At 36.2% G+C, this 26073-nt stretch overlaps 1 protein-coding gene and 1 pseudogene across 1 annotated transcript; both read left to right on the forward strand.

The window, feature by feature from the left end:
- The first annotated feature begins 554 nt into the window (after window positions 1–554).
- Window positions 555–4800, forward strand: LOC120123989 (annotated as a pseudogene).
- A 2519-nt stretch (window positions 4801–7319) lies between these two features.
- On the forward strand, window positions 7320–9106 carry LOC120124037 (transcription factor bHLH35-like). Its single transcript, XM_039142801.1, has 5 exons — window positions 7320–7396; window positions 7472–7610; window positions 7785–7994; window positions 8088–8261; window positions 8977–9106. The coding sequence occupies exons 1-5, from the start codon at window positions 7320–7322 to the stop codon at window positions 9064–9066; spliced, it is 690 nt and encodes a 229-aa protein (XP_038998732.1). The 3' UTR covers window positions 9067–9106.
- The last annotated feature ends 16967 nt before the right edge of the window (window positions 9107–26073 follow it).

Raw genomic sequence — 26073 nt, forward strand, 5'->3', positions numbered from 1 at the left:
AATATGTTGATACTCCCAAATACTAAACAAATATATTCGTAAACATAAAAAAAAATATGTTCACCAACGTTAAAAGAATGAAACAAAATACAATAAAAGATAAATAAGGGAACATAAAACCATATTAAAAATTTAAACAAACAAAATATAACCACTTTTAAAAATAAACAAATCAATATAATTTTATTCGTTCAAATTCATTTTATTAAGTATCGATAATATGAGTGTTGGTATTTTATAACGTGGCAAAGGGAAGATCCCCACAGAAAACGCCACAAACCGGTCTAGCCTTGCCGGCTAAGGAACCCAGGTGCACTGCACTGGGTTCGCACCTTCCTCAGACAACTCCTTGGAAGGCCGACTCGGTTGGATTTCGACTCATTCTCCAAATCAAACGCGTGGCCGACAACATCTCTAATAATATTCCCTTTAAACCAAAGAACCGCGGCGCCAACTAGCATCTTCGCTGTTTCCAATTTCCATCATCATTCTAATAGTAACATATATTCCCCAAATTAACAGATTTAAAATTCCTCTCTTTTTTTAAAAAAACCTCTCTTATTCTCTTCTTCTTGTCTTTCCACTTTCCTTCGATAATTAACAAAAAAGAAAAAAATACTCTAGAGATGGCGCCCAATGATCCCAAGCAAACCGGTGGTTTCTTTGCGTCCATCGCTAGCAGTATATCTAGTTTTGGTAGCGCCATGACTAAATCAGTCAACGGGTATTAAGATCCATCTTCTCATTTTTATTTTTATTTATTTTATTTTTTGAATTTGACTTGATTGATTCGATCTCCCGCTGGAAATATCTTTTAGTTCAATTTCGAAGTTATTATTGGTTGCATTTTGTTTAAAAGGAATTCGCTGCATCAGATCTGTGATTTTGTTTGTAGCTTATTAGAGGTTTTAGCTAAAATGAACTATTTGGATATTTTGAATAAGGGCTTTTTTAAGCTCATTTAGGATTCACGGTTTTTTTCCCTGTTTGAACAGTTTATTGGGATATGAAGGGCTTGAAGTTGTTAATCCAGAAGGGGGAACTGAAGATGCCGAAGAAGAAGCAAGGAGGGGAAGGTGGAAACAGGAGGTAATGCTTACTTTTTGGAGTCTTCGTCTTTATTGGAGCAAATAAGGAAGAAAAACACTTAGTTTCGTGCCAATTTCTATCATATGCTGTTGAATAATGATGCTTCAATTTGGAAAATCTTTCTGCAAAGGCACTTGTGACTTAAGTTGCATTCTTATCATTAGCGCTTGTCAGGGTTATATTGTAATGACAAGTATCTTTAGATTGTCCATCTTTTATGTTGTGCTTAGGTTAACATGCTCCATCTGATTTTGTTGGAAAATAAGAGATATTTGAATGTTGCCCATCAAGCATGCAATGCATATTAAAAGAAAGCTAAGTTTGTCCAATGACTAGCATGCTTAATGCTTGCTTTGTTTTCTTAAATGATAGAATTATGTGACTGATTGCTTAAATTGGCTTGATATGATGACCATGCATTTTATTAACTTGTATGGGCATTTACAACTCTTCTTTCTTTTGATCAGGAAAGGGACGGTTACTGGAAAATGATGCAAAAGTATATAGGGTCTGATGTTACATCAATGGTGACACTTCCAGTTCTTATTTTTGAGCCAATGTCAATGTTGCAGAAAATGGCTGAGGTTTGTGTTTTCATATACAACCATTACTTTAAAGTTGTTTGTTGTATTTGGTTCTTTTCTGTCAGTGGGATTTATCATTTATCAATTTCGTTCTGTGACAGATAATGGAGTATTCATACCTGCTAGATCTGGCTGATGAATGTGAAGATCCTTACATGCGATTAGTGTACACTAGTAAGGTTTCTTCTAACTTTTATTTCTCTCTAAGTTTAAATACGTGACTAATGGTAGCTAATTGCAGCTTCATGGGCTATATCTGTCTATTATGCCTTTCAACGTACCTGGAAACCATTCAATCCCATACTTGGGGAGACTTATGAAATGGTTAATCATGGTGGCATTACTTTTCTAGCTGAACAGGTGGGTCTTTTAGACCTGATTTTGGCTTTCATTTTTTCCCATTTTAATGCTTTGGGCTCTTATTTCTAGAACTTTTTTCCGCATAATTTCTATATATGGCTTCTATTTAAGGTATTTATTTTACATTTTTCCCTTTCAGGTTAGTCATCACCCCCCAATGAGTGCCGGTCATGCTGAAAATGAGCATTTCATTTATGATATTTCATCTAAAGTGAAAACCAAGTTTTTGGGAAATTCAATTGATGTATATCCTCTTGGAAGGTAAAACATGCTCCCTTTACTTTTTAGGGCCTACTCGTACTTCTTGTTTTAATTTTTCAATTTCATCATGTAAAATAATATATAAATTATTAGCTTGTTTTATAAGCTAATAGAAGCAGCCTTAATCTTGGAGTTTGTGGAGGTTACAATAATTTCTAATTTTTAATGTAATGTAAAGGTCTCTTCTTGCAGTTCGGTTTATTTTTGCTGGAGAATTTTCGGCCTGTATTTGAGTTGAATATAGTTGAAAAGTTCAACAAATTTTGAATACTTGAGTTGCTGTGCATTTAGCATTGACTTTTTGTTTTTTCCCTTTAAATTACATATGCCCTCAATACAAGAACACTGCAATGTGGAGGGAAGAACTTGTTTATATGCATTCTGATCTGTCAGAGACTGTGTGGCTATCATTCATAAGCTTGATTTTTTTCTGTTTCCCCGCCTAATCTTCTTTGGAACCATCATCTTATAGGATGCCTCTCATCTTATAAAATTGAACTTGTTTGGGTTATCCTTTCATGGTGTTTGATATCGATGAAAGTAAACTTCAGCATGTTTTTAAGGTTTAGGGTTGGTATTGATGCATAGATTCTAAAATAATTGTGTGCAGGAATCGTGTGACCCTCAAAAGAGATGGTGCAGTTTTTAATTTGGTGCCTCCTCCAACGAAAGTTAACAATTTAATTTTTGGACGAACTTGGGTTGACTCACCCGGGGAGATGATCATGACAAACTTGACAACAGGCGACAAAGCTGTGCTATATTTTCAACCGTGTGGTTGGTTTGGGTATGGTTTTAGTTTTATTCTAAGAAATCACTATTCACCTGCATGTAGGCTCCAACTTCCAAGTTTTTTCCTCTCTGTATTGTTTGGAGAGACACAAAAAAGAATGCTCGTCAAGATTTTAAAGGGTTCCACTGTGCAATTTAACATTAGGTCTTGGTTGTTCACAGGGCCGGCCGGTATGAAATTGATGGATATGTATATAATTCTGCTGAGGAGCCAAAGATTTTGATGACTGGGAAATGGAACGAGTCAATAAGTTATCAACCTTGTGATAGTGAAGGGGAACCACTTCCAGGCACTGAACTAAAGGAGGTTAGCCTTTTACAGCATCTCTGAGTTGTTTTCATTTTTTTTCCTTCCAAAAACACTCCTAGAGTTTTCTTGATGCTTGTATTCTGGAATTTTTGTATTTCCTGCGAAAAGAAAAAGAAAAAGAAATAGAAAAATGAATAATGATGTTTTTAACATGTGATTCTAAATCAGAAAGCAGATTACAAGCTGTGTGTTTCCCCCTAGTGATTAACTTCGAATTTTGAAACAAGATTTGCAGTCAGAACGGTGAAACCACACTTATTCTCCAAGTATTATACCTTTCCCAGTAGCTTCCCAAATGCTAAATAAATAGTGCTGCTTCGAACTATGATTGAGAGAACCGTGGTGCCTGGTTCAGTAGCAATTTATATGTGATTCTTAAAGTTTTATTAACATAAACATTTTCTCTATTGCATGATGAGTATTTTGATTTCAAAATCAAAGCGGTTGAGGACTGATATATACTTACCTGTGGGCTGTGGTAATAATATGTAATGCTTTAACAAATACAAAAGGGAGAAAAAAGATTATGTCTCTGATACTGATCTACTTGTCATTATTCTGTTGCTGTTATGCAGTCGTGGAGACTTGCTGATGTTCCGAAAAATGATAAATTTCAGTACACAAATTTTGCGCATAAGGTTAACAGCTTTGATACAGCTCCCAAGAAGCTATTAGCATCTGATTCTCGTCTACGTCCTGATAGATATGCACTAGAGCAGGGTGACCTCTCTAAGGCAGGTTTTGAAAAGGGCAGGTATTTTCTCTCCCCCTCGAATTAGATTTTAGAATCTGCCTATACCTGTATGCATATCACATATATTCTGCTGATTGTATAAACTTTGTTTGATAGAGGTGGAACAGGTTATGGTATTGTCTTTCATTCTGAACAACTTTCATTTTATCAACTTTTCACTCTATGATATGATCATGTCAATTCACATGATATTATGATGTTTTATAAGCTTTCTTTTTGTTGTGCAGTTTGGAGGAAAGACAGAGAGCTGAAAAGAAAAACAGAGAGGAAAAGGGCCATAAATTTACACCCAAATGGTTCGACTTTACCAACGAAGTCGCTGCTACACCTTGGGGTGAGTTGGAAGTTTATCGATACAATGGCAAGTATGACAAACACCGGGCTTGCGGTAGGTGGCTCGAGTAGCAGTGAGGAGATTGACGTTAAGTCCACTGAATTCAACCCATGGCAGTATGAAGATTTGGCTGCTAACTAAAACAATACCTTTAGGCTTGCTTTTGAACTGTGTATGATATATTCTTTATATGCCTTTTACACTTGGTTTCGTATTGTGGTTAGTGTCGATCATAGAACAATTCCATATAGATATTTGCTCAGTCATGTTTTATTTATAATTCCCAGTTAGTTTTTGATCCATAGTTTTCAAGAAATTTCTTTGTATTTTAATCCTTAATTCATATTACCTTATACTATATATATATAGTTTGATAATCTTGATTGTGATAAGATTACATGAATATATGATGCGAGGAAGTATATATGGATGTCTCAGAACAAAATAAATTAACATATTAAAATTTATATAATTTATACTAAATTTAATTATAAAAATGATTGGTTAATCTATATCTTCTTCATTTTAGGTGTTCTAAATATTTTGTCTGTTTAATGTTTCAATTTGTAATTTTTAAGGTCACATTCGTTGATGCGCAACTAATGAAACTATTTTAAGGTCAAATTTTTGACGCACAAGCACAACAAAAAAAGAGGGTTTGTTTAGACGGTGAGAAGGAGGTGATTAAATTAATGATGTGTAATTTATTTGTTTCGGTTTAGGCAAAAAGTTACTGATTAATTCTTTTGTAGAAGTATGGGGTATGGTTTATTTTCTGGTTTGCTTTTGTTGGGTACTTTGTTATATATTTTGAGTATTCGATGATCATATAATTATCCTATTGTTAGATATTTTGAGTATTCGACGATCATATAATTATCCAACGATTAGGGTTTTTATTTATTTTTTATTAATCCCACGATTAGGTTATGTTATAGGGCTTTGTAGATAGTTTTAAAATAGAAACCATCTTGATTGATGTGGTGTGGTGGAAGGGAATATTATGCCCCTCTCTAGTTAAATGGAGTGTTATGCAAATATTAAGGATGGGTATGGACCCAAACAGACGAGTTTTGACTTGATCTGACCTGGTTAGTCGATTTTTTTTTTAAGTTTTTGGGTTCGGGTTAGATTAAGTTTTTGTAAGGTTATGTTCGGGTCGGATCTGGTTTATAGTAAAAAATATATGATTCGATCCGATCTGAAAAAATTATAATTGTACGTTATATAAATAGGGATAATTGCAATAATACCCCATCTATATATTATTTTATTTTAATTAAATTCCTATTTTATTGAATAAAAATAATATTTTTTAATAAATATATTTTTTGGTCGAATTGGTTCGAATTTTATGTCAAAAAACCAGGTCGGATCGGGTTAGGTTCGGATTGAATAAAAATTTATAATTTTCAGATCTGATCGATGGATAAAAAATCCGCCCCATCCTATCCATGCCCATCCCCATGTACAATATCATGATTTGTAGTGTGATGTGATTCATTTTAAAGTTTTATGGGTTAACTACTTTAAATATCACCAACCTTTTAGTATTGATTCGTTTATACCACTAATATTTTAATTTTATCAATTTTATATTAACGTTTACTTTTAAGTGTAATTATGTCACTAAGGTTTAATGGTTTAATGGAATGATGACATGACAACAGTATGCCGTGACGTTACTGACGTGGTTGTCTTATCTAAATGATGTCGTTTTGGTGTTACTGTTTTAATGCTCAAAAGACCCAAAATGACGTCGTTTGCTTGAAACCTAATTTTCCTAGGGACTACTTAAATTTTCTAATTATATATTTTTATCTTCTTCTCCTCATCTTCATCAGCATATCTGGACACTATAGCTCCGGCCGTTTCTACCATAAACCGACCACTTTCACATTCCCAATCCAACCCGACCTTAATTTAACTCTTGTATTAATTAATGTTATAATTAATTTCATAAATGTGTTCCTTGGGTGTTATATTTTAATTGACGACGGTAAGAGTAAATAAAATTTCACTCAGCTCGAAAATCTGATTTTTTATTTAATTTAACTCGAAAATTTTCGACTCCAAAAAATTTTAAACTCGAGTTGAGTTTTGAAATAAAACTCAAATAACTCAAAATTTTTAGTAATTAGTCGATTAATTTTTAAGTTTGAGTCGAGTTATTTGACTCTACATGATATATGTATATTATATGAAAAAAATAATATATATGTTTATAGAAAACTGTTTAAATTAGATCAAATAGTATTAAAATAGTAGAAATGTTTATAATTAAATTTAGCATAAACTTGAATAATTCGTCTCAAATTTCATAAACTTATGTCAACCCAAAAAAAATTCAAATCAAATTTGAGTTATAAAATAAGAGTTATCAATTAAAATGACTTAAAAGTTTTTGACTCGACTCCATTCAATCGAATACTCACGTGTAGACAGCGGCATATATTATATTATACAAGAAACAACAATACAGCACTAAGGTCGTCCCTTCCCATTTGCTATTCGTAATCCATAAGAAATGGTTAGTAATAAGTCCATGGGATGAATATGACAAAATGGTCCTAATTGGGTGTGAAGCAAGTTTTTCAGTCTAAATAAATGTGAAAAGGTTGAAGATAAAGTCGTGTTACATGTTTTTGTAGGGACATTGATAGGATGCGTGAGGCATGAGGGGGGAAGACCAGCGACTAAATGTGCATGGCCATGCTCTGCTCCACATGTTTTTGTTCAAACCTGGTTCTACGTACTCCTTTCACATCTCTGATGGTTCCACCATATATAATACAATATTGGTTTTCATTCTTTATTTCAAGTAAATTGCTTTGGATGGAGAATATCGAGAATGCTGGTGATTTCACTAATCATTTGGGAACTGTATACTCCCTTGAAAACCAACAACTTAGGTACCTTCTAAACCTACACCTTTTGTTTTTGGCGAGCAAAAGGGAAATTGATTTCTTTGCTTTGCATGCATGCAGTTGGGACTATGATTCCAGTTCTCCCGACGGAGCCGCCTCCTCTTCCGCCTCTAAGAACCTCGTCTCCGAAAGAAACCGGCGGAAGCAGCTTCAGCAACGCCTTTTGTCTCTCAGATCAGTTGTTCCAAATATCACCAAGGCAACCTACTCTATATTATTTTAATATTCCTAGCGTAGTTACGTATCGAAATATTTTTTAAAATAAAATTTAATTTATAAAATATGATTCATCAACTCGGCTAATTCGAATTTTTTTTAATGCTCACCCTAAGAGTAAGACCGTAACAATCACTTGCCTCTTTTCTATATTTAGTTGGACAAAGCTTCCGTAATCAAGGATGCCATCAACTACATCCAGCAACTGCAGCTGCAGGAACAGCTTGCCAAAACCCAAATCGAGATCATGAAGATGGAGAACAACAATAATCCAGACACGGAGGAGCAGCCGCGTCTGCCTCCGCTACTAGGATCCCACAACACCGACGTTTTCAATTCATCATCTTCTCCGATTCAACTTCTTCAAGTCAAACACTAATCTTTCTCTCTCTACCTAATTTCATTGATTAAATCGAATCTTCTCTTTCGTTTCTTTAACTTTGTTCTAAAACTTTTGCAGCATACAGTGATGCCCATGGGAGACAACACTTTGCTGGTCAGCATAACGTGCACTAAAAGGACGGGAACCATTGTTAAACTCTGTCAACTTTTTGAATCACTCAACCTCAAAATTATTACAGCAAACATCACTGCTCTCCCTGCAGGGACACTGTTGAACACTCTCACTATTGAGGTAACTACACTTTAGTTTGTGTATATATATACATAGACTTAACTGTTCGTGAATCGTTCTTATGATGTTCATTTAATATAACGTTTCTTTATGTTCATTTATTAAGTTAAATAAACGAGTATGAACAAAACTTTTATATTCATTTAACAAACAAAGGAACACGAACAAACATCGATTCATTTATATTCACGAACAAGCTTATTTATTGACTCATTTATACGCTTGTTTATCCGACTTTTCTTTTTATTTTTTATATTTTAAATATTAGTGAATGTGGGGGCTAAATTGAATATAGCGTAAACTTTGAAGTTCAAATTGTGAAGCCTAAGGAGCTTAAGGACTAGTGGCATAAGTTTATCATCTTTCTTCGGTTTGCAAATAAAAGGTAAAAATAGAGAGTTGGTTGTGAGCATCAAATGAACGTTAAACGAACATACTTAGAATGTTAAACAAACTGAACACGAATTCTTTCAAAAATAAATAAATGAATAAGAACAAGATATTAAAAACTTTCATTAACACAAATCAAATATGAACACTCTAAAAATAAATAAACAGACACCAACACAATTTTTTTCGTTCAAACTCGATTCATTTACGTTCCTATTTAAACTAATTCTGATTAAAATCAGAATTAATAGTATTTAGGTAGGGTTGAAATAGATATATATATATATATATATATATATATGCTGATGTGATATGATAAATGCAGGCTGATGAAAGGGAGAAAGAAGGATTAAAGATGCAGATCGAAACAGCCATTGCAGCACTTATTGATCCACACAGTCATATGATGAGCTAGCAATCTAAACAACATTTTACGTTTGAGTTCATCTCTGAGTTTTATCACTACCACTTTTCTATAATAATTGAATGTCACGGAGTTGCACTGCTTTAGACACAAGTATTCATTACTATGTTTAATAGGTTGTGCTTTTTTAATGTAAAATAAAAAAATAAAGTAATAAGAGATACGAGAATAAATAGATTATTATATAGTAAAATGTATATAATATTTTTTAAATATTATATCTGTATTGACAAAGAGTAGATACAATAACAGACTGCAACAGACCAGAGGCACACTGACTCCCACAAAATTATATATAAAAAAAACTCGATCCTTTAAAAATTTAAAAGTTTTAATTTTACCGTCTAAAAAAAAGTTAAAATTTGTTATCATGTTCCAAAATTTTGAATCTTTGAAAATTTTAGTTAGATCCCGTAGTTTTTGAAATTTTAAATTGAACCCTTCAAGATTTTGAGAATATTATTTTTGGCCCTCATCAATTTTTAAAATTTTATATAGCCCCTCAAATTGTGTTGTCTAGATTTGTCACTGAAAATATATTGTATAGAACTCTAAACTTAATGAACATCAAAATCATAATAAAAAAGTAATAAAAAATCTTGTTTAATATATATATTTTTAATCATAATGGACCTCCACAAATAATAAATATTCATAACGTTGCCCCTTAGATTTTCAATGTAAAATATATGTCTCGTTAAAATATTACTAGGAAAACCTTATGAAGGAAAAAGAATGTTTGAATAGTCCTTAAGCCATGTGGTGACGAGGGAGGATTAATGTTTAGAAATTTAAAAGGGTGAAGTTCGAGTTTAGAAAAACAAATTATTCAATCGACCTTTGGATTAGGTACGTTGAATACCTAAAATATATTTTTAAAGAAAATTAATAAAAATTCTTTAAAAGACAAAAATAGCTTGCTTTAACCAAAAATTAGTTTTGAAAATGGTTTGGGATTTGATTACGCATGGGGAAGGATGAATACCACACAACGTTAAAAATTGGTACCTAAGTGATTATATATAATCTAAATATGACAATTGCAAACTTGAATACATACATTTAGATTATGATCCTTTAATTCATTCAAAGTTATTTTAAATTGAGTGAAATTTACTAGAAATGGTTTTTACTTAGAAAATAACTTGATTGACTCGTATTCATTTAAAAATGACGTCCTTTTAAAAAAATAAGATAAAATAGTCCAGGGTTTTTCTCTACCCAGTATTAGGGTTTTTAGCGTCTTGTGCTTTGTGATTTTCTTCTTCCATTAGGTTTGCTTTGATTTTCGGGGGCGATGAGTGATATAGAGAGGGAACTTGAGGATCTAGATTTAGGAGAGGAGTAGGGATGGCAACGGGTTGGGTTTTTGTCAACCCGAATCCGACTCAACATGAAAATTTTATATCTTCTATCCGACCCGAAAAATATATATTCTCCACCCGACCCTGACCCGACCCGGTTAAAAAATAAGAACCTAATTAAATAATAATAAAAATTTTAAAGAAATTACACTATTATCCTAGGGTCGGGTTGGAGTTTTTTCACACTCCACACGAACCCGACCTTATCCGAACACGAACCCAATTTTTTTTAAAAAAAATCCGACCCTATTGGGTCAGAACCCGTCATATTCGGGTTAAATTTTCATCCCTAAGGAGGAGGCTCTACAAATTGAAAGTTCGGAAGGGTCGAAATTGGTATCGTATGAAAACTGCTTTGTGGGAAGGTTTCACACTTATGGGAATATCAATTTCAATGCGATGAAAACTATAATGGCTATTGTGTGGCATCCAATTTCAGGTATTTTGATAAATGGATTAGAAGGGGATCACTATCTTTTTAGGCTTTATCATGAGGTGGATGTAGAACGAATATGGGTCGGAGGACCCTGCTATTTTAACTCCTATCTTTTAATCTTTCATCGGATCTCACAGCAGGAGGGTTCACGATCTGTTGCTCTCAAATTTGTAAATTTCTGGATTTCAGAGCATGTTACGAAGCAACTGAGCAATTTTCTTGGTAGTTATGTTGAGTTCGATGTTGCTGCGATTTCGTTGGGTTAAAAAGGAAGTTTGCGTATAAGGGTAACTTTAGATGTTCGAAAACCGCTCAAACGAAAGAAAAAGTTAATGTTGCCGAATAGAGGTTGTAGACATAAATTTTTGTCCGAATTGTCATTTTTTTATTTTTATTATATATTATATATTAAATAATTAATATTATTTACATTTTTACACGCCCAAACAAGACCAAACAGGCACAAAAACAACATATCCAATTGGGTCAGGCCCAACAAACCCCAAAACCCTAATTTGGCTAACCCTAAGCCATCAACAGTAGCCACCACCGCTCACTGTCGAGGAGCCTCCAGCCGTCGTTGCCACTTTAGTCGAAGTCACTCCCATCACCGTCACCTCAGTTGAATCATCATTGAACCATACCTGTCTCAAAACAGTGAAAAAAGCCAAATCAAATCTAAAAAAAAATAAGAGCAAATCCACCCACTCCCCCAAAAAAATATGGAGAACCATCATTACCCCTATACCACATCTACAATAACCCACCATAAAATTCGGAAGCAACTAGAGAAAAAGGAGAGAGAGATTCAGGTAGATGAAAAAAGTGAAAAGAAAAGAAAATGAGAAGAATTGAGAAGGAGAAACAGGGAAAGATTCGAAAAACCAAACAATAAAAAAGAGAGAAAGAAGAAGAGAGAAGGCTCATTACTGGAGAAGGTCAAGCGCTGCCGGAGTAAGATAAACCCGAAGGGTTTTTCGTAGAGCTATGCCACTCTAGTTATTTTGTAGACAATCGGACATTTCGTGCTCGTGGCGTGGATAGCAATCTGTTAGGAAAATAAACCGAGTACAAGTAATTTCCATATAACCAGATTAGTGAGAATGCGAAATAAAAGCGGAAAAATAATACCCGAAAATTGATAACGGAGTTCAGCCAATTGTGCTTACGTCTCCGGGTTGCTACAGATCTTTTACTAAGAGAGAAAATTTGACAGGTGTTTACAAAACACTCACTACTCACAAGAAAAGCTCTCTAGTATAGGAAGAAAGAAATTTTTTGGGATGATTTTGAAGCTAAATGGGTAAGGGTATTTATAGTAAAAACTTAGGGACTAATCTTTGAAAATACCCTAAAGTGCAATGACTAAAGTGAATTTACCCATTCCTATTTTCAACAAACATCTACCAAAATTTTACCAAACTTTGAAAAACATTTTTCAAAGAAACATTTACCAAACTTTGAAAAAAACATTTTCCAAAGTTGATTGCCAAACTTTGAAACTTTTAACAATCTCCCACTTGAAGACTGATTTTAATATGTCTTCACACCTCGATCAATGCAGCAGCATGTCTGGTCTTGTTATTCTAGCATGCCAACTGAAGTTGAACACAACTTCAGTTTATCCGTAGTCACCGTCTTTGTCAACATGTCTGCCGGATTTTGAGCTCCACTAATCTTTTCAAGTTTCAAAAATCCCATCTTCCAGAAGAGACCGGATAAAATGATATCTCAATTGTATGTGCTTTGTCCTGGAATGAAAAGACGGATTCTTTGCTAGATGGATAGCACTTTGACTGTCGCAATACAAGATATTGTTTTCTTGTTTCTTGCCTAACTCTTCCAAGAAACTTTGGAGCCAAACCATCTCCTTGCTGGCTTCCGTAACAGCGATATATTCTGCTTCAGTTGTGGAGAGAGCAACTATCTTCTGTAGTTGAGAAACCCAACTCACTGCAGTTCCTCCTAGAGTATAGACATACCCTGTAGTGCTCCTTCTGATGTCGACATTTCTGGCTAAGTCAGCATCTACATAGCCTGTCAGTATCATATCTCCACCTTTGAAACAAAGTGCTTTGTTTGTGGTACCCCGAAGATATCTGAGGATCCATTTGACTGCTTCCCAGTGTACCTTGCCCGGATTATTCATGTACCTGCTAACAACTCCCACTGCATGAGCAATATCTGGTCTGGTACAAACCATGGCATACATCAAACTTCCAATTGCTGAGGCATACGGCACCTTCACCATGTGTGCACGTTCTTCCTCCGTCTTTGGTGATTGGTCTTTGGAGAGTCTGAAATGAACAACTAAAGGTGTACTTACTGGTTTAGCATCTTGCATGTTGAACCTGGAGAGTACTTTGTTGATGTACTCAGCCTGTGATAACATCAAAGTCCCCGACTTTGTGTCTCTCTTGATCCTCATCCCAAGAATCTGCTTTGCAGTGCCCAGATCCTTCATAGCAAACTGCTTCGACAATTTTTGCTTCAAGTGTATAATCTCTTGCATGTCTGAGCCTGCAACGAGCATGTCATCAACGTACAATAATAAAATAATGAAGCTGTTGTCGAACCTCTTGATGTAGCAACAATGATCTGCTTGGCATCTGATAAAACCACTGCTACTCATGAAACTATCGAACTTCTTGTACCACTGTCTAGGAGCTTGTTTTAAACCATACAAGCTCTTCTTCAACCTGCATACCAGGTTTTTCTTGTCTGCCTCTATGAAGCCTTCTGGCTGCCTCATATAGATTTCTTCCTCCAAATCACCATGAAGGAAAGCTGTCTTTACATCTAACTGCTCAAGATGTAAATTTTCTGCAGCTACAATTTTCAACACCAGTCTGATTGTAGACAATTTTACGACTGGAGAGAAAATTTCATTGTAGTCAATACCTTCTTTTTGCTGAAAGCCTTTGACAACCAATCTTGCTTTGTAGCGTTTGCTCCCATCGTGCTCTTCTTTGATCCTGTAAATCCACTCGTTGTGGAGCGCTTTCTTGCCTGGTGGTAATTCAGCTAATTCCCATGTCTGATTTGACATAAGCGAGTCCATCTCATCTTTCATGGAAAACTCCCACTTGACTGAATCCTCCACTTGCATTGCTTCATCATAGCACTCTGGTTCACCATTGTCAGTCAGCAACAAGTAGTGTAAAGAAGGCGAATACCGTTGGGTTGGTTTAGGAATTCTGGAGGAGCGTCTCAGTTCTGGTGTGTGTGGTTCTTCTTGAACTGCTTCAGGATTGATCTGAACATCATTTCCAGAAATATCCTCGAACTCAGCAAATTCCTTTGTTTCAGCTTCGGTATTACTTGATTCTGCGGTTGACCTATCTTTGTACATCACATTTTCATTGAAAATGACGTCTCTGCTTCTGATGATCTTTCGATTTTCGTAGTCCCAAAACCGGTAACCGAACTCATCACCACCGTAACCAACAAAGACGCATTTGTTGGACTTGGCATCAAGTTTACTTCTTTCAGCAGAGTTTATGTGTACATAAGAAATACAACCAAACACTCTTAAGTGTGAAAGGTTTATTTCTTTCTTGCTCCAAGCTTCCTCTGGTATTCTGCCATCCAAAGGAACTGAGGGCCCACGGTTGATCAGGTAAGCTGCAGTGTTGATAGCTTCAGCCCATAGAAATTTGGGCAATCCAGCATGTATCCTCATGCTTCTGGCACGTTCATTCAGAGTTCTGTTCATGCGCTCTGCTACGCCATTCTGCTGCGGTGTTATGGGAACTGTTGTCTCCATCTTGATCCCATTGTTTGCGCAGAAATCTCTGAAACTACTGTCTCTGTACTCTCCTCCATTGTCAGACCTCAACCGCTTGACTTTCAAACCAGTCTCATTTTCCACCATGGCCTTCCATTTTCTGAAGGTATCAAAGACTTCTGATTTCTTCTTCAGAAAATAAACCCACACCTTCCTTGTTGAATCATCGATGAAGGTGACATAATATAGTGAGCCTGCAAGAGATGGAACAGGGGATGGTCCCCATACATTAGTATGAACCAATTCTAACCTTTCTGCCTTGGGAGTCTTGCCAATCTTTGTAAAACTGACTTTCTTTTGTTTTCCAAAGATGCAATCCTCGCATAGTCCGACATCTACATTCTTTAGATCCGGCAGCTTCCCTTTTGATAGAAGTATCTTCATTCCTTTCTCGCTCATATGGCCGAGCCTTTGGTGCCATAGGTTTGATTTTCCATCAGCATCTGCTACTGCAATGATATTCTCTAAATTTGAGGTTACATAGAGAGTACCGGTCTTCTTACCACGAGCAATGACGAGTGCTCCTTTGGTAATCTTCCATTCACAGCCTGAAAAAGTTGTACTATATCCTTCTCCATCAAGCTGCTCAACAGAAATCAGATTTCTTTTGAGGCCAGTAATATGTCTCACTCCTGTCAGCTTCCAGGTGGTCTGGTTTGGCAGCTTTAGTCGGATGTCTCCTTTTCCGACGATCTTCAAGGTTTCATCATCAGCTAGATGAACCTTCCCAAAATCACCACTGACATAGTTCTCCATGATTTCTCGGCATGGGGTGGAGTGGAAAGATGCCCCTGAATCCAAGATCCATGATTCAATCGGACTGTTGACGCTTAAAATCATGGCATCACCTGTCTCCTCCGTCATGTTGGCAGATTCCTGTGCGCCGGTATTTTTCTTCGGTGCTCGGCAATCTCTTTTGAAGTGACCCTTTTTGCCGCAATTATAACAGGTAAAATCTTTATTTCCTGTTCTTGATTTGCCCCTTCTAGATTTTGATCTGCCACGATTTGAATTTCTTTCTGAAGTTCTCCCTCTAGACTCCGTGTGTAAGGCTGAGGAGGTTGATGCTTCACCCGATTCTCTTCGTCGAATTTCTTCACTCAATACCAGATCCCGAACATCGTCGAATTTTAATTTGCTGTTTCCCGACGAACTGCTGACTGCTGTAACAGTAGCATTCCAACTGTCTGGTAGAGATGATAAGAGAATTAAAGCTCGAACTTCATCATCGAACTCAATTTCCACTGAACTCAACTGGGTTGTGATTGTGTTGAGTTCATTTAGGTGTTGTGCCACCGATGCCCCTTCCGCCATCCGCAAATTGAATAATCGCCTCATCAAATGAACTTTGTTTGAGGCCGATGGCTTCTCGTACATACTGGAGAGAGCCACCATAAGACCCGCCGTGGTCTTTTCCTTTGCTATGTTAAAAGCAACATTGCGGGATAACGTCAGTCGGATAACTCCGAGGGCTTGTCTGTCGAGAAGAGCCCAATCTTCATCCTTCATGCCCTCTGGTTGCTTTCCTGAGAGAGGTTGATATAGATTTTTCTGGTACAAAAATCTTCAATCTGCATCTTCCAAAAGCCAAAGTCCGCACCATCGAACTTTTCAATTTTCACATTCCCTTCGTCTGCAGCCATCGCTCCCACTCGAATCTGGCTTCGTTTGGATCGTTTCTGACAATTCTTGCGAATCACCGTGTATTAGAACACCACCGTCGACAAACTCGTATCGCCGACCGAATTTCACTATTCACGAAATTCACTATTCACGTGAATAGTAATGAATAGTAACCTCGCAAAAAATTTGACAAAATTCACAACCAAAAGCTCTGATTACCAGTTGTTAGGAAAATAAACCGAGTACAAGTAATTTCCCTATAACCAGATTAGTGAGAATGCGAAATAAAAGCGGAAAAATAATACCCGAAAATTGATAACGGAGTTCAGCCAATTGTGCTTACGTCTCCGGGCTGCTGCAGATCTTTTACTAAGAGAGAAAATTTGACAGGTGTTTACAAAACACTCACTACTCACAAGAAAGCTCTCTAGTATAGGAAGAAAGAAATTTTTTGGGATGATTTTGAAGCTAAATGGGTAAGGGTATTTATAGTAAAAACTTAGGGACTAATCTTTGAAAATACCCTAAAGTACAATGACTAAAGTGAATTTACCCATTCCTATTTTCAACAAACATCTACCAAAATTTTACCAAACTTTGAAAAACATTTTTCAAAGAAACATTTACCAAACTTTGAAAAAAAACATTTTCCAAAGTTGATTGCCAAACTTTGAAACTTTTAACACAATCAAAAGGTGGTCCCATCTTATTTCGCTAGTGCCGACGAACGGTAGCCACGGTGACCGGCAATGACTCTTACTAGTTTCTGGAATCAAGAGGAGTCAACTTTTCAATAATGATGTTATTATCAACTTGACTTTCTCATGGAGAGGAGTCAACTTTTCAATAGCGTCATTCTTCAACCTAACATTTTCGTGTAGAGAAGTTAAGTATTCACCAAAAAGAGATCAGATATCTTCAACGTGGATGAACACTGTCTTTCTTAACATCAAATTATCTCCAACGATTAGATTTTCTCAACGAGAAGGAATAGTATTGTCTTCAGATTACCCCCAAATATAACTTAGCATCATTTAGAGAAAGGAGTAAGATTGTCCTACGACTCGACATCTTTCGTAAAAAAGAGTGAGATCATAACCAGATTCAACATCCTTCAACAAAAGGAGTGGATTATCTACCAATAACGACTTAGCGTCCTTTAAAAGAATGAGTAAGATCTTCCCATAACTTAGCGTTTTTTAGAAGAAAGAGTGATATCATCACTAGATTCAACGCCCTTTAGAAAAAAAAGAAAAGTAACACGGTCTTTAAGTCTAACTTTCACAAGTGAAGAAGCAGTCATTCAAATACGACTAGACATCTTCATCATGAAAGAATAATGTCGTTAACAAACAACAATTGTATCTTTTGAGATTGTTTTTTTTGAAACAAAATTTTATTTTGTTTATCACAATTTCTCTTTAAACAAAATTTTAAAAAATCTCTTTTGATATAAGGATCATTTTTAGTCTCACTTGAGATAATGATAAATTTCAAAAAATAGGAACAGTTATAGATACCTTTTTTTGTTCGAGTTGTCATTTTTATTTTTATTATATATTATATATTAAATAATTAATATTAATTACATTTTTGCAGGCCCAAACAAGACCTAACAAACCCAAAAACAATAAGCCCAACTGGGTCAGGCCCAATAACCTAATCAACCCAAAACCCTAGTGTGGCTAATCCTAAGCCATTAACAGTAGCCGTCGCCGCTCACTGTCGAGGAGCCTCCACATGCTATCGTCACTTCAGTTTAGGGGTAAGTAAAACTCGATTCGACTCAAAAAATTGATTTTTTTACTCGACTTGATTCGAAAAAACTCAACTCGAAATGACTTCGAGTTGTAATTTCATAAACTTAACTCGTCTTGAAAAAATTTCAAGTTCAAATTGAGTTATAAAATACAACTCGAATAACTCATAATTTTTAGTAATTAATGGATGAATTTTTAAGTTTAAGTCGAGTCCCTCAATTTTGTATAATATATGTATATCACATATGAAGAAAATATGCATGTATTGTATTTTTTTATAAAAAAATCACACAGGAATGTATATATATATGTATTGTATATAATCATATTGATAATTAAATTTGAACACAAACTCGAAAATTAGACTCAACTCGACTCGAAAAAATTTCAATTCAACTTTGAGTTGTAAAATAGAACTCATCAACTCGAATAACTTTAAAATTTTTTACTCAACTCGATTCGATTGAATGCTCACCCCTACTTCAGCCTAAGTCACTCCCGTCATCGGTCACCTCAATTGAACCATCACTGAACCATACATGTAACACCCCCAACCCATACCCGACCCGGATATGAGTCAGAGATACTACATTGTCTTTAAAACACAACTCTTAATAAATAATAGTAAAATATTTGAACTGGTATAAAAAAAATACAATAATATACATACTGTAATATAAGTTTACCAAAATATTCAGAGCATACACAACTTAACCCTTTAATTACATGCCAACTGCTATTACATAACAAAATGACCTACTGATTAAGTTGCTTCTGATCTGATGGTTGCAGGAGTAATACTATCAAGCTGCTTCACCTGTCTCGTCTAAATTCCTCGGATCCTACGTGTGAAACACTCACACGCTAAGTCATCGACTTAGTGAGGCATTAATAATAACAAGGCAATGTAATGTAATGAAAATGTCAGGATCATATGAGATGAGATGCAAACATGTACTTAATCAATGTAGTATACTTCATCAATATCCATACCTGTAAGCGTAGGACTGTAACATTCATTATTCTGTATTAATAAGTTTATTGGCCCATGATAGCATATTGAGAACCTAAGGTATTTGAGTAATGTGAGGTTGTGCACTATGCTGTCACCACAGCTCGTATAAATGCACCGAAGTGCCCCGTAGAATTGCACCGAAGTGCCCGTAGAATTGCACCGAAGTGCCCGTAGAATTATGTCCATAAGGACCACGTAGAATTCCTTAAGAATCATATACATATACTATGGATCAAGTATGTGTCTTTCAAGACTTCACACAGGTTCCAAAGGATATACATATGTCCTAAAGAACCGAGTATACCCTCTACCCTTGGCATGCCAACTATACCTATAGTTCTCATCTACATAACATGGGCTTATACATTTCCCGTAGTTCATATCGCGTAGTCATATTATTTCCATACCTTTATCACATAGACATATCATTTACATACCTTTATCACATAGCTCATATAACTTTTTCTGCATATTCATGTCATGCAATACACATAATATAAATTCATGTCATGTATCATAATATGGAATGTGATCATATGTCAAAATATGGAATCTAGACTTATCACAAGTCTAGAACTGAATATAATACTATATTCATGCTATGCATATGCACTCACCTATACTTCTTTGCCTTTTCCTCGATCGATCCTACTTGTAGATTGTTCCCGAACTCGAGTAGGCTCGTATCTACATAAACATAATTTTTAAGATGATCATCAGACGTCTATGTCTTGAAATTAAGCTTTAATAGCTTACTAATTTAAAGAATTTATAGCTTAGTCTTGCTTTCTTTTCTTTCTTCTTCTTTTTCTCATGGGGGAATCGGTTCCCCCCCTGGGGGTATCGATTCCCCTCAAGCAATCTGGAATTTCATATACGATGAGGGGTATCGGTTCCCCCCTTGGGGTACCGATTCCCCTCTAGCATTCTGGAAATTCATTTCGTTGAGGGGGTATCGGTTCCCCTTGAATGGGTACCGATTCCCCTAACCCAGAAATCCTAATTTGAGCTCGGAAATCATCCCATTTCAGCTCAAACTTACATATTTCAATCCCTTTACTACTCTTAGCTCTCATACACTTACTTAAACTGATTATTATCCATTAAATACCTCTAAAACCTAGAAATCTAATTCTCCATGTAGAATTTAAGAATCCAACCCAAATTCCAATATGTTCTAATTTGAATTCTAACACCTCATACTTCTTAGTTAGCTTCTTGACAAGTCAAAAATCTGATTTAAACATCAAAAACTCATCCATATCAAAATTTCATCTAAAAACTCATTTTCCAAATCATTCTCTAAATCACTTATCTTGTTGTTTTAATGTCATATAAGCTTTCCTTTAGCTTATATAACATCCAAGCTTTCATTTCCAATCTTAAAAATCAAAGAAACTACCAAGGTTCAGATTCTTACCTTTAATTGCAAGCCCACGTTTGGAGAAGGAAGAGAAGAAATAAGAAAGAAGGAATGAGAGTATTCTGGAACCTAATACTCCACGTGGTTCTCATATATCCCCATAACATATTTTATTTTAATTAAAATTTTCCTTACAAATGACCATTTGGTCCTTACCTCCATCTCATATTTACCAACCTTTATTTTTAAACTATATAATTATTCTACTTTAATCACCAAATGTTGAAACTTTGCAAATTAATCACTCACCCGACATGGAGGATGTTACAAATCTCTCCCCCTTAAGAAAATTCGTCCTCGAATTTTCATTGCACGAACAAATGAGGGTATTGATGTCGCATATCCTCTTCACGCTCCCACGTTGCTTCTTCTACTTTGTGATTTCTCCACAATATTTTGACCAAAGGAATAATCTTGTTCCTCAATTGCTTAACTTCATGTGCTAAAATTTGAATTGGTTCTTCCTCATAAGTCAAGTCAGGACGAACCTCAATCTCTTCTGGTGTCACGATATGAGAAGGGTCAGATCTATATCTTCGAAGCATTGAAACGTGAAAAACATCATGTATCTTTTCCATCTCAGGTGGTAAAGCTAGATGATATGCTACCGGTCCTACTCTCTTTACAATCTCATATGGTCCAATAAACCGAGGACTCAATTTTCTTTTCCGACCAAATCTCAACACCTTCTTCCATGGAGACACTTTTAAAAACACTTTATCTCCAACTTGACATTCAATTTCTTTCCTTTTAAGATCAGAATAGGACTTTTGCCGATCAGAGGCCACTTTGAGGTTATGCTGAATTTCTCGAACTTTCTGTTCTACATCTTGAATTAAATCCGGACCAAGAACACTTCGGTCTTTGAGTTCATACCAATTTAATGGAGTACGACATTTTCTTCCATATAATGCTGCATAGGGGGCCATCTTTATACTAGACTGATAACTATTGTTGTAAGCAAACTCTGCCAGCGGTAAATACTTTTCCCATGATCCTTTAAATTCCATTACGCATGCTCTCAACATATCTTCCAATATCTGAATAGTTCTCTCTGATTGCCCATCAGTCTGAGGATGAAAAGCCGTACTAAAGTTTAAACGAGTCCCCAACGCTCCATGCAAAGATTTCCAGAATCTAGAAGTGAATCGAGGGTCCCGATCAGAGACTATGGAAACAGGTACTCCATGCAATCTAATAACTTCTCTAATATACAGCTCTGCATACTTTTCCATAGAGAAATCCGTTCTAACAGGGAGGAAATGTGCTGACTTAGTTAATCGATCAACAATTACCCAGATTGATTCTCTTTTGTTCGGAGTCAAGGGTAACCCCGAAACAAAATCCATCATAACATTTTCCCATTTCCATTGAGGAATGAACAGCGGTTGCAATAATCCTGATGGAACTTGATGCTCGGCTTTGACTTGTTGACATATCAAACACTTAGACACAAATTCGGTGATGCTTCGCTTCATCCCTGACCACCAAAATCGATCCTTCAAATCCATATACATCTTGGTTCCACCCGGGTGCATCGTTAACGGACTGCAATGAGCCTCTGTTAATATTTCTTTCTTCAAGTCATCATTGTCGGGTATTACAATTCTTCCTTTACAATATAGATTTCCATCTGACTTAATCTCAAAGTCTTTAATCTCTTTGTTCTTTACTTGCTCAATTCTTTTCAAACACATTTCATCTTTACCTTGCAATTCTCCTATTCGTTCCAACCATGCTGGTTTAAGGGTTAATTTCGCACAAAGACCACCGTCTCCCGTTAAAGATAATCTTGCATCCATAGCTCGTAAAGCTGCAAACGTCTTTCTACTCAGAGCATCTGCTACCACATTAGCCTTTCCGGGATGATAGTCAATTATCACATCATAATCCTTTAAGAACTCTACCCATCTACGTTGCCTCAAATTCAATTCTTTTTGAGTCATCAGGTACTTCAGGCTCTTATGATCCGTATATAAGTAGCAACGTTCCCCATAAAGATAATGACGCCAAATCCTGAGAGCGAATACTACAGCAGCCATTTCTAAATCATGAGTGGGGTAATTCCTTTCATGTGGTTTCAACTGTCTCGATGCGTACGCTACCACTTTTCCTTCTTGCATTAATACACACCCCAACCCGTTATGGGATGCGTCACTGTATACTACAAAATTCTTGCCAGATTCCGGTTGAACCAATATCGGAGTTTCCGTCAGAATTCTCTTTAAAGCTTCGAAACTTTCTTGACATTCAGAAGTCCAAACAAATGGTACGTTCTTTCTCATTAGCTTTGTTAGAGGCAGTACAATCATCGAAAAATTCTTAACGAATCTTCGATAGTAACCGGCAAGTCCCAGAAAACTCCGAACTTCAGACACATTCTTAGTAACTTCCCAATCCATTATAGCTTTAACTTTCTGAGGGTCTACTCTAATCCCAACTGCCGAGATCACATGCCCCCATAATGGTTTTTCCCGCAGTGCTCACACTGTTTCCTTTGACCCGGAGTAGATCTCCCAGCACCGGATTCCACTGACTGCGTCTGTCTAGTTCTTGCCTGACTTGCTCCCCTAGCAGACGATGCAACTGATTCTGATCTAGTTTGTGATCGAAATCCCGAGTCTCTTCCCCTTTTTGTTGGTGTTGAACCAGAATAAGTAGTCGTCCTCTTTGATGTCTGAACCCTTGAGTCCCCAAATCTTTCATTCTGAGCCCTTTCAAGAGCTTTTGCACGATTGATCACCTCCTGGAACGAGGACAAGTTTAATACTATCAACATTTCTTTAAGTCTAGGGCGCAAGCCCTCCACGAACCACTCGCAAGTATCTTTTTCAGTAGGCACAAGCTCAGCTGCAAACCTGCTCAGCTTATTAAACTCACATTCATACTCATACACAGAGCGGCTCATCTGCTTCAAATTCATAAATTCATGCTTCATTTGTCGGATAAACTGATCTCCAATATACTTGTTTTTAAATTCTTCTAAAAACAAAGACCAAGTCAACTGGTCGGTTGACATCCTCATGGTGACATTCGTCCACCATATCCTCGCCTGACCCCTTAATAAAGACACAGCTCCATCTAATTTCTCCACTTCGGAACAGTGGAGACCATCTAACATGATTTTCAAATCATTCAACCAAAGATCCGCTGACACCGGACCTTCCTCAGCTTCTCCCTTAAATTCGGGAGCTCCTAAACTTCTCAACTCTTTTGCTACATTAATTCTTGGAGTTAGTGGAGCAGGAGGTTGAAGACGCGTCAGAATAGCGTCTAACGTTCTGAAGAACGTATCTTGATCTTGCACAGGCACTCCTTGAGATGCCCGTTCTTTACTCTGCCTGGCCAGGGCAGGTGAATTACTGCTTTCAGCATGCCTATCTTCTCCCGCTTCACTTCGGGAGCTATTATGTCCGGACATCTAATAAGAATAAACACATTATCCTATTAGCAAAACAGCATACTCATACTATACCAGATCAGAAGTTCTCGCTATTAGTTGGCATGTATTCCATTTAAAGACTCCATAGACTCTGGTTTATGCCTAGAATCGGCTAAACCATAGCTCTGATACCATTAAATGTAACACCCCCAACCCATACCCGACCCGGATATGAGTCAGAGATACTACATTGACTTTAAAACACAACTCTTAATAAATAATAGTAAAATATTTGAACTGGTATAAAAAAAATACAATAATATACATACTGTAATATAAGTTTACCAAAATATTCAGAGCATACACAACTTAACCCTTTAATTACATGCCAACTGCTATTACATAACAAAATGACCTACTGATTAAGTTGCTTCTGATCTGATGGTTGCAGGAGTAATACTATCAAGCTGCTTCACCTGTCTCGTCTAAATTCCTCGGATCCTACGTGTGAAACACTCACACGCTAAGTCATCGACTTAGTGAGGCATTAATAATAACAAGGCAATGTAATGTAATGAAAATGTCAGGATCATATGAGATGAGATGCAAACATGTACTTAATCAATGTAGTATACTTCATCAATATCCATACCTGTAAGCGTAGGACTGTAACATTCATTATTCTGTATTAATAAGTTTATTGGCCCATGATAGCATATTGAGAACCTAAGGTATTTGAGTAATGTGAGGTTGTGCACTATGCTGTCACCACAGCTCGTATAAATGCACCGAAGTGCCCTGTAGAATTGCACCGAAATGCCCGTAGAATTGCACCGAAGTGCCCGTAGAATTATGTCCATAAGGACCACGTAGAATTCCTTAAGAATCATATACATATACTATGGATCAAGTATGTGTCTTTCAAGACTTCACACAGGTTCCAAAGGATATACATATGTCCTAAAGAACCGAGTATACCCTCTACCCTTGGCATGCCAACTATACCTATAGTTCTCATCTACATAACATGGGCTTATACATTTCCCGTAGTTCATATCGCGTAGTCATATTATTTCCATACCTTTATCACATAGACATATCATTTACATACCTTTATCACATAGCTCATATAACTTTTTCTGCATATTCATGTCATGCAATACACATAATATAAATTCATGTCATGTATCATAATATGGAATGTGATCATATGTCAAAATATGGAATCTAGACTTATCACAAGTCTAGAACTGAATATAATACTATATTCATGCTATGCATATGCACTCACCTATACTTCTTAGCCTTTTCCTCGATCGATCCTACTTGTAGATTGTTCCCGAACTCGAGTAGGCTCGGTATCTACATAAACATAATTTTTAAGATGATCATCAGACGTCTATGTCTTGAAATTAAGCTTTAATAGCTTACTAATTTAAAGAATTTATAGCTTAGTCTTGCTTTCTTTTCTTTCTTCTTCTTTTTCTCATGGGGGAATCGGTTCCCCCCCCTGGGGTATCGATTCCCCTCAAGCAATCTGGAATTTCATATACGATGAGGGGGTATCGGTTCCCCCCTGGGGGTACCGATTCCCCTCTAGCATTCTGGAAATTCATTTCGTTGAGGGGGTATCGGTTCCCCTTGAATGGGTACCGATTCCCCTAACCCAGAAATCCTAATTTGAGCTCGGAAATCATCCCATTTCAGCTCAAACTTACATATTTCAATCCCTTTACTACTCTTAGCTCTCATACACTTACTTAAACTGATTATTATCCATTAAATACCTCTAAAACCTAGAAATCTAATTCTCCATGTAGAATTTAAGAATCCAACCCAAATTCCAATATGTTCTAATTTGAATTCTAACACCTCATACTTCTTAGTTAGCTTCTTGACAAGTCAAAAATCTGATTTAAACATCAAAAACTCATCCATATCAAAATTTCATCTAAAAACTCATTTTCCAAATCATTCTCTAAATCACTTATCTTGTTGTTTTAATGTCATATAAGCTTTCCTTTAGCTTATATAACATCCAAGCTTTCATTTCCAATCTTAAAAATCAAAGAAACTACCAAGGTTCAGATTCTTACCTTTAATTGCAAGCCCACGTTTGGAGAAGGAAGAGAAGAAATAAGAAAGAAGGAATGAGAGTATTCTGGAACCTAATACTCCACGTGGTTCTCATATATCCCCATAACATAT

This window comes from Hibiscus syriacus, unplaced genomic scaffold (assembly GCF_006381635.1).
Source record: "Hibiscus syriacus cultivar Baekdansim isolate YM2019G1 unplaced genomic scaffold, ASM638163v2 tig00110410_pilon, whole genome shotgun sequence".
In the NCBI taxonomy this organism is placed as follows: domain Eukaryota; kingdom Viridiplantae; phylum Streptophyta; class Magnoliopsida; order Malvales; family Malvaceae; genus Hibiscus; species Hibiscus syriacus.

Coding starts and splice junctions, on each gene's coding strand:
- LOC120124037 (XM_039142801.1), top strand. CDS start 7,320: ATGGAGAATATCGAGAATGCTGGTGATTTCACTAATCATTTGGGAACT. Junction 7,995..8,087: donor CTCCGATTCAACTTCTTCAA/GTCAAACACTAA, acceptor AAACTTTTGCAG/CATACAGTGATGCCCATGGG. Junction 8,262..8,976: donor TGAACACTCTCACTATTGAG/GTAACTACACTT, acceptor TGATAAATGCAG/GCTGATGAAAGGGAGAAAGA.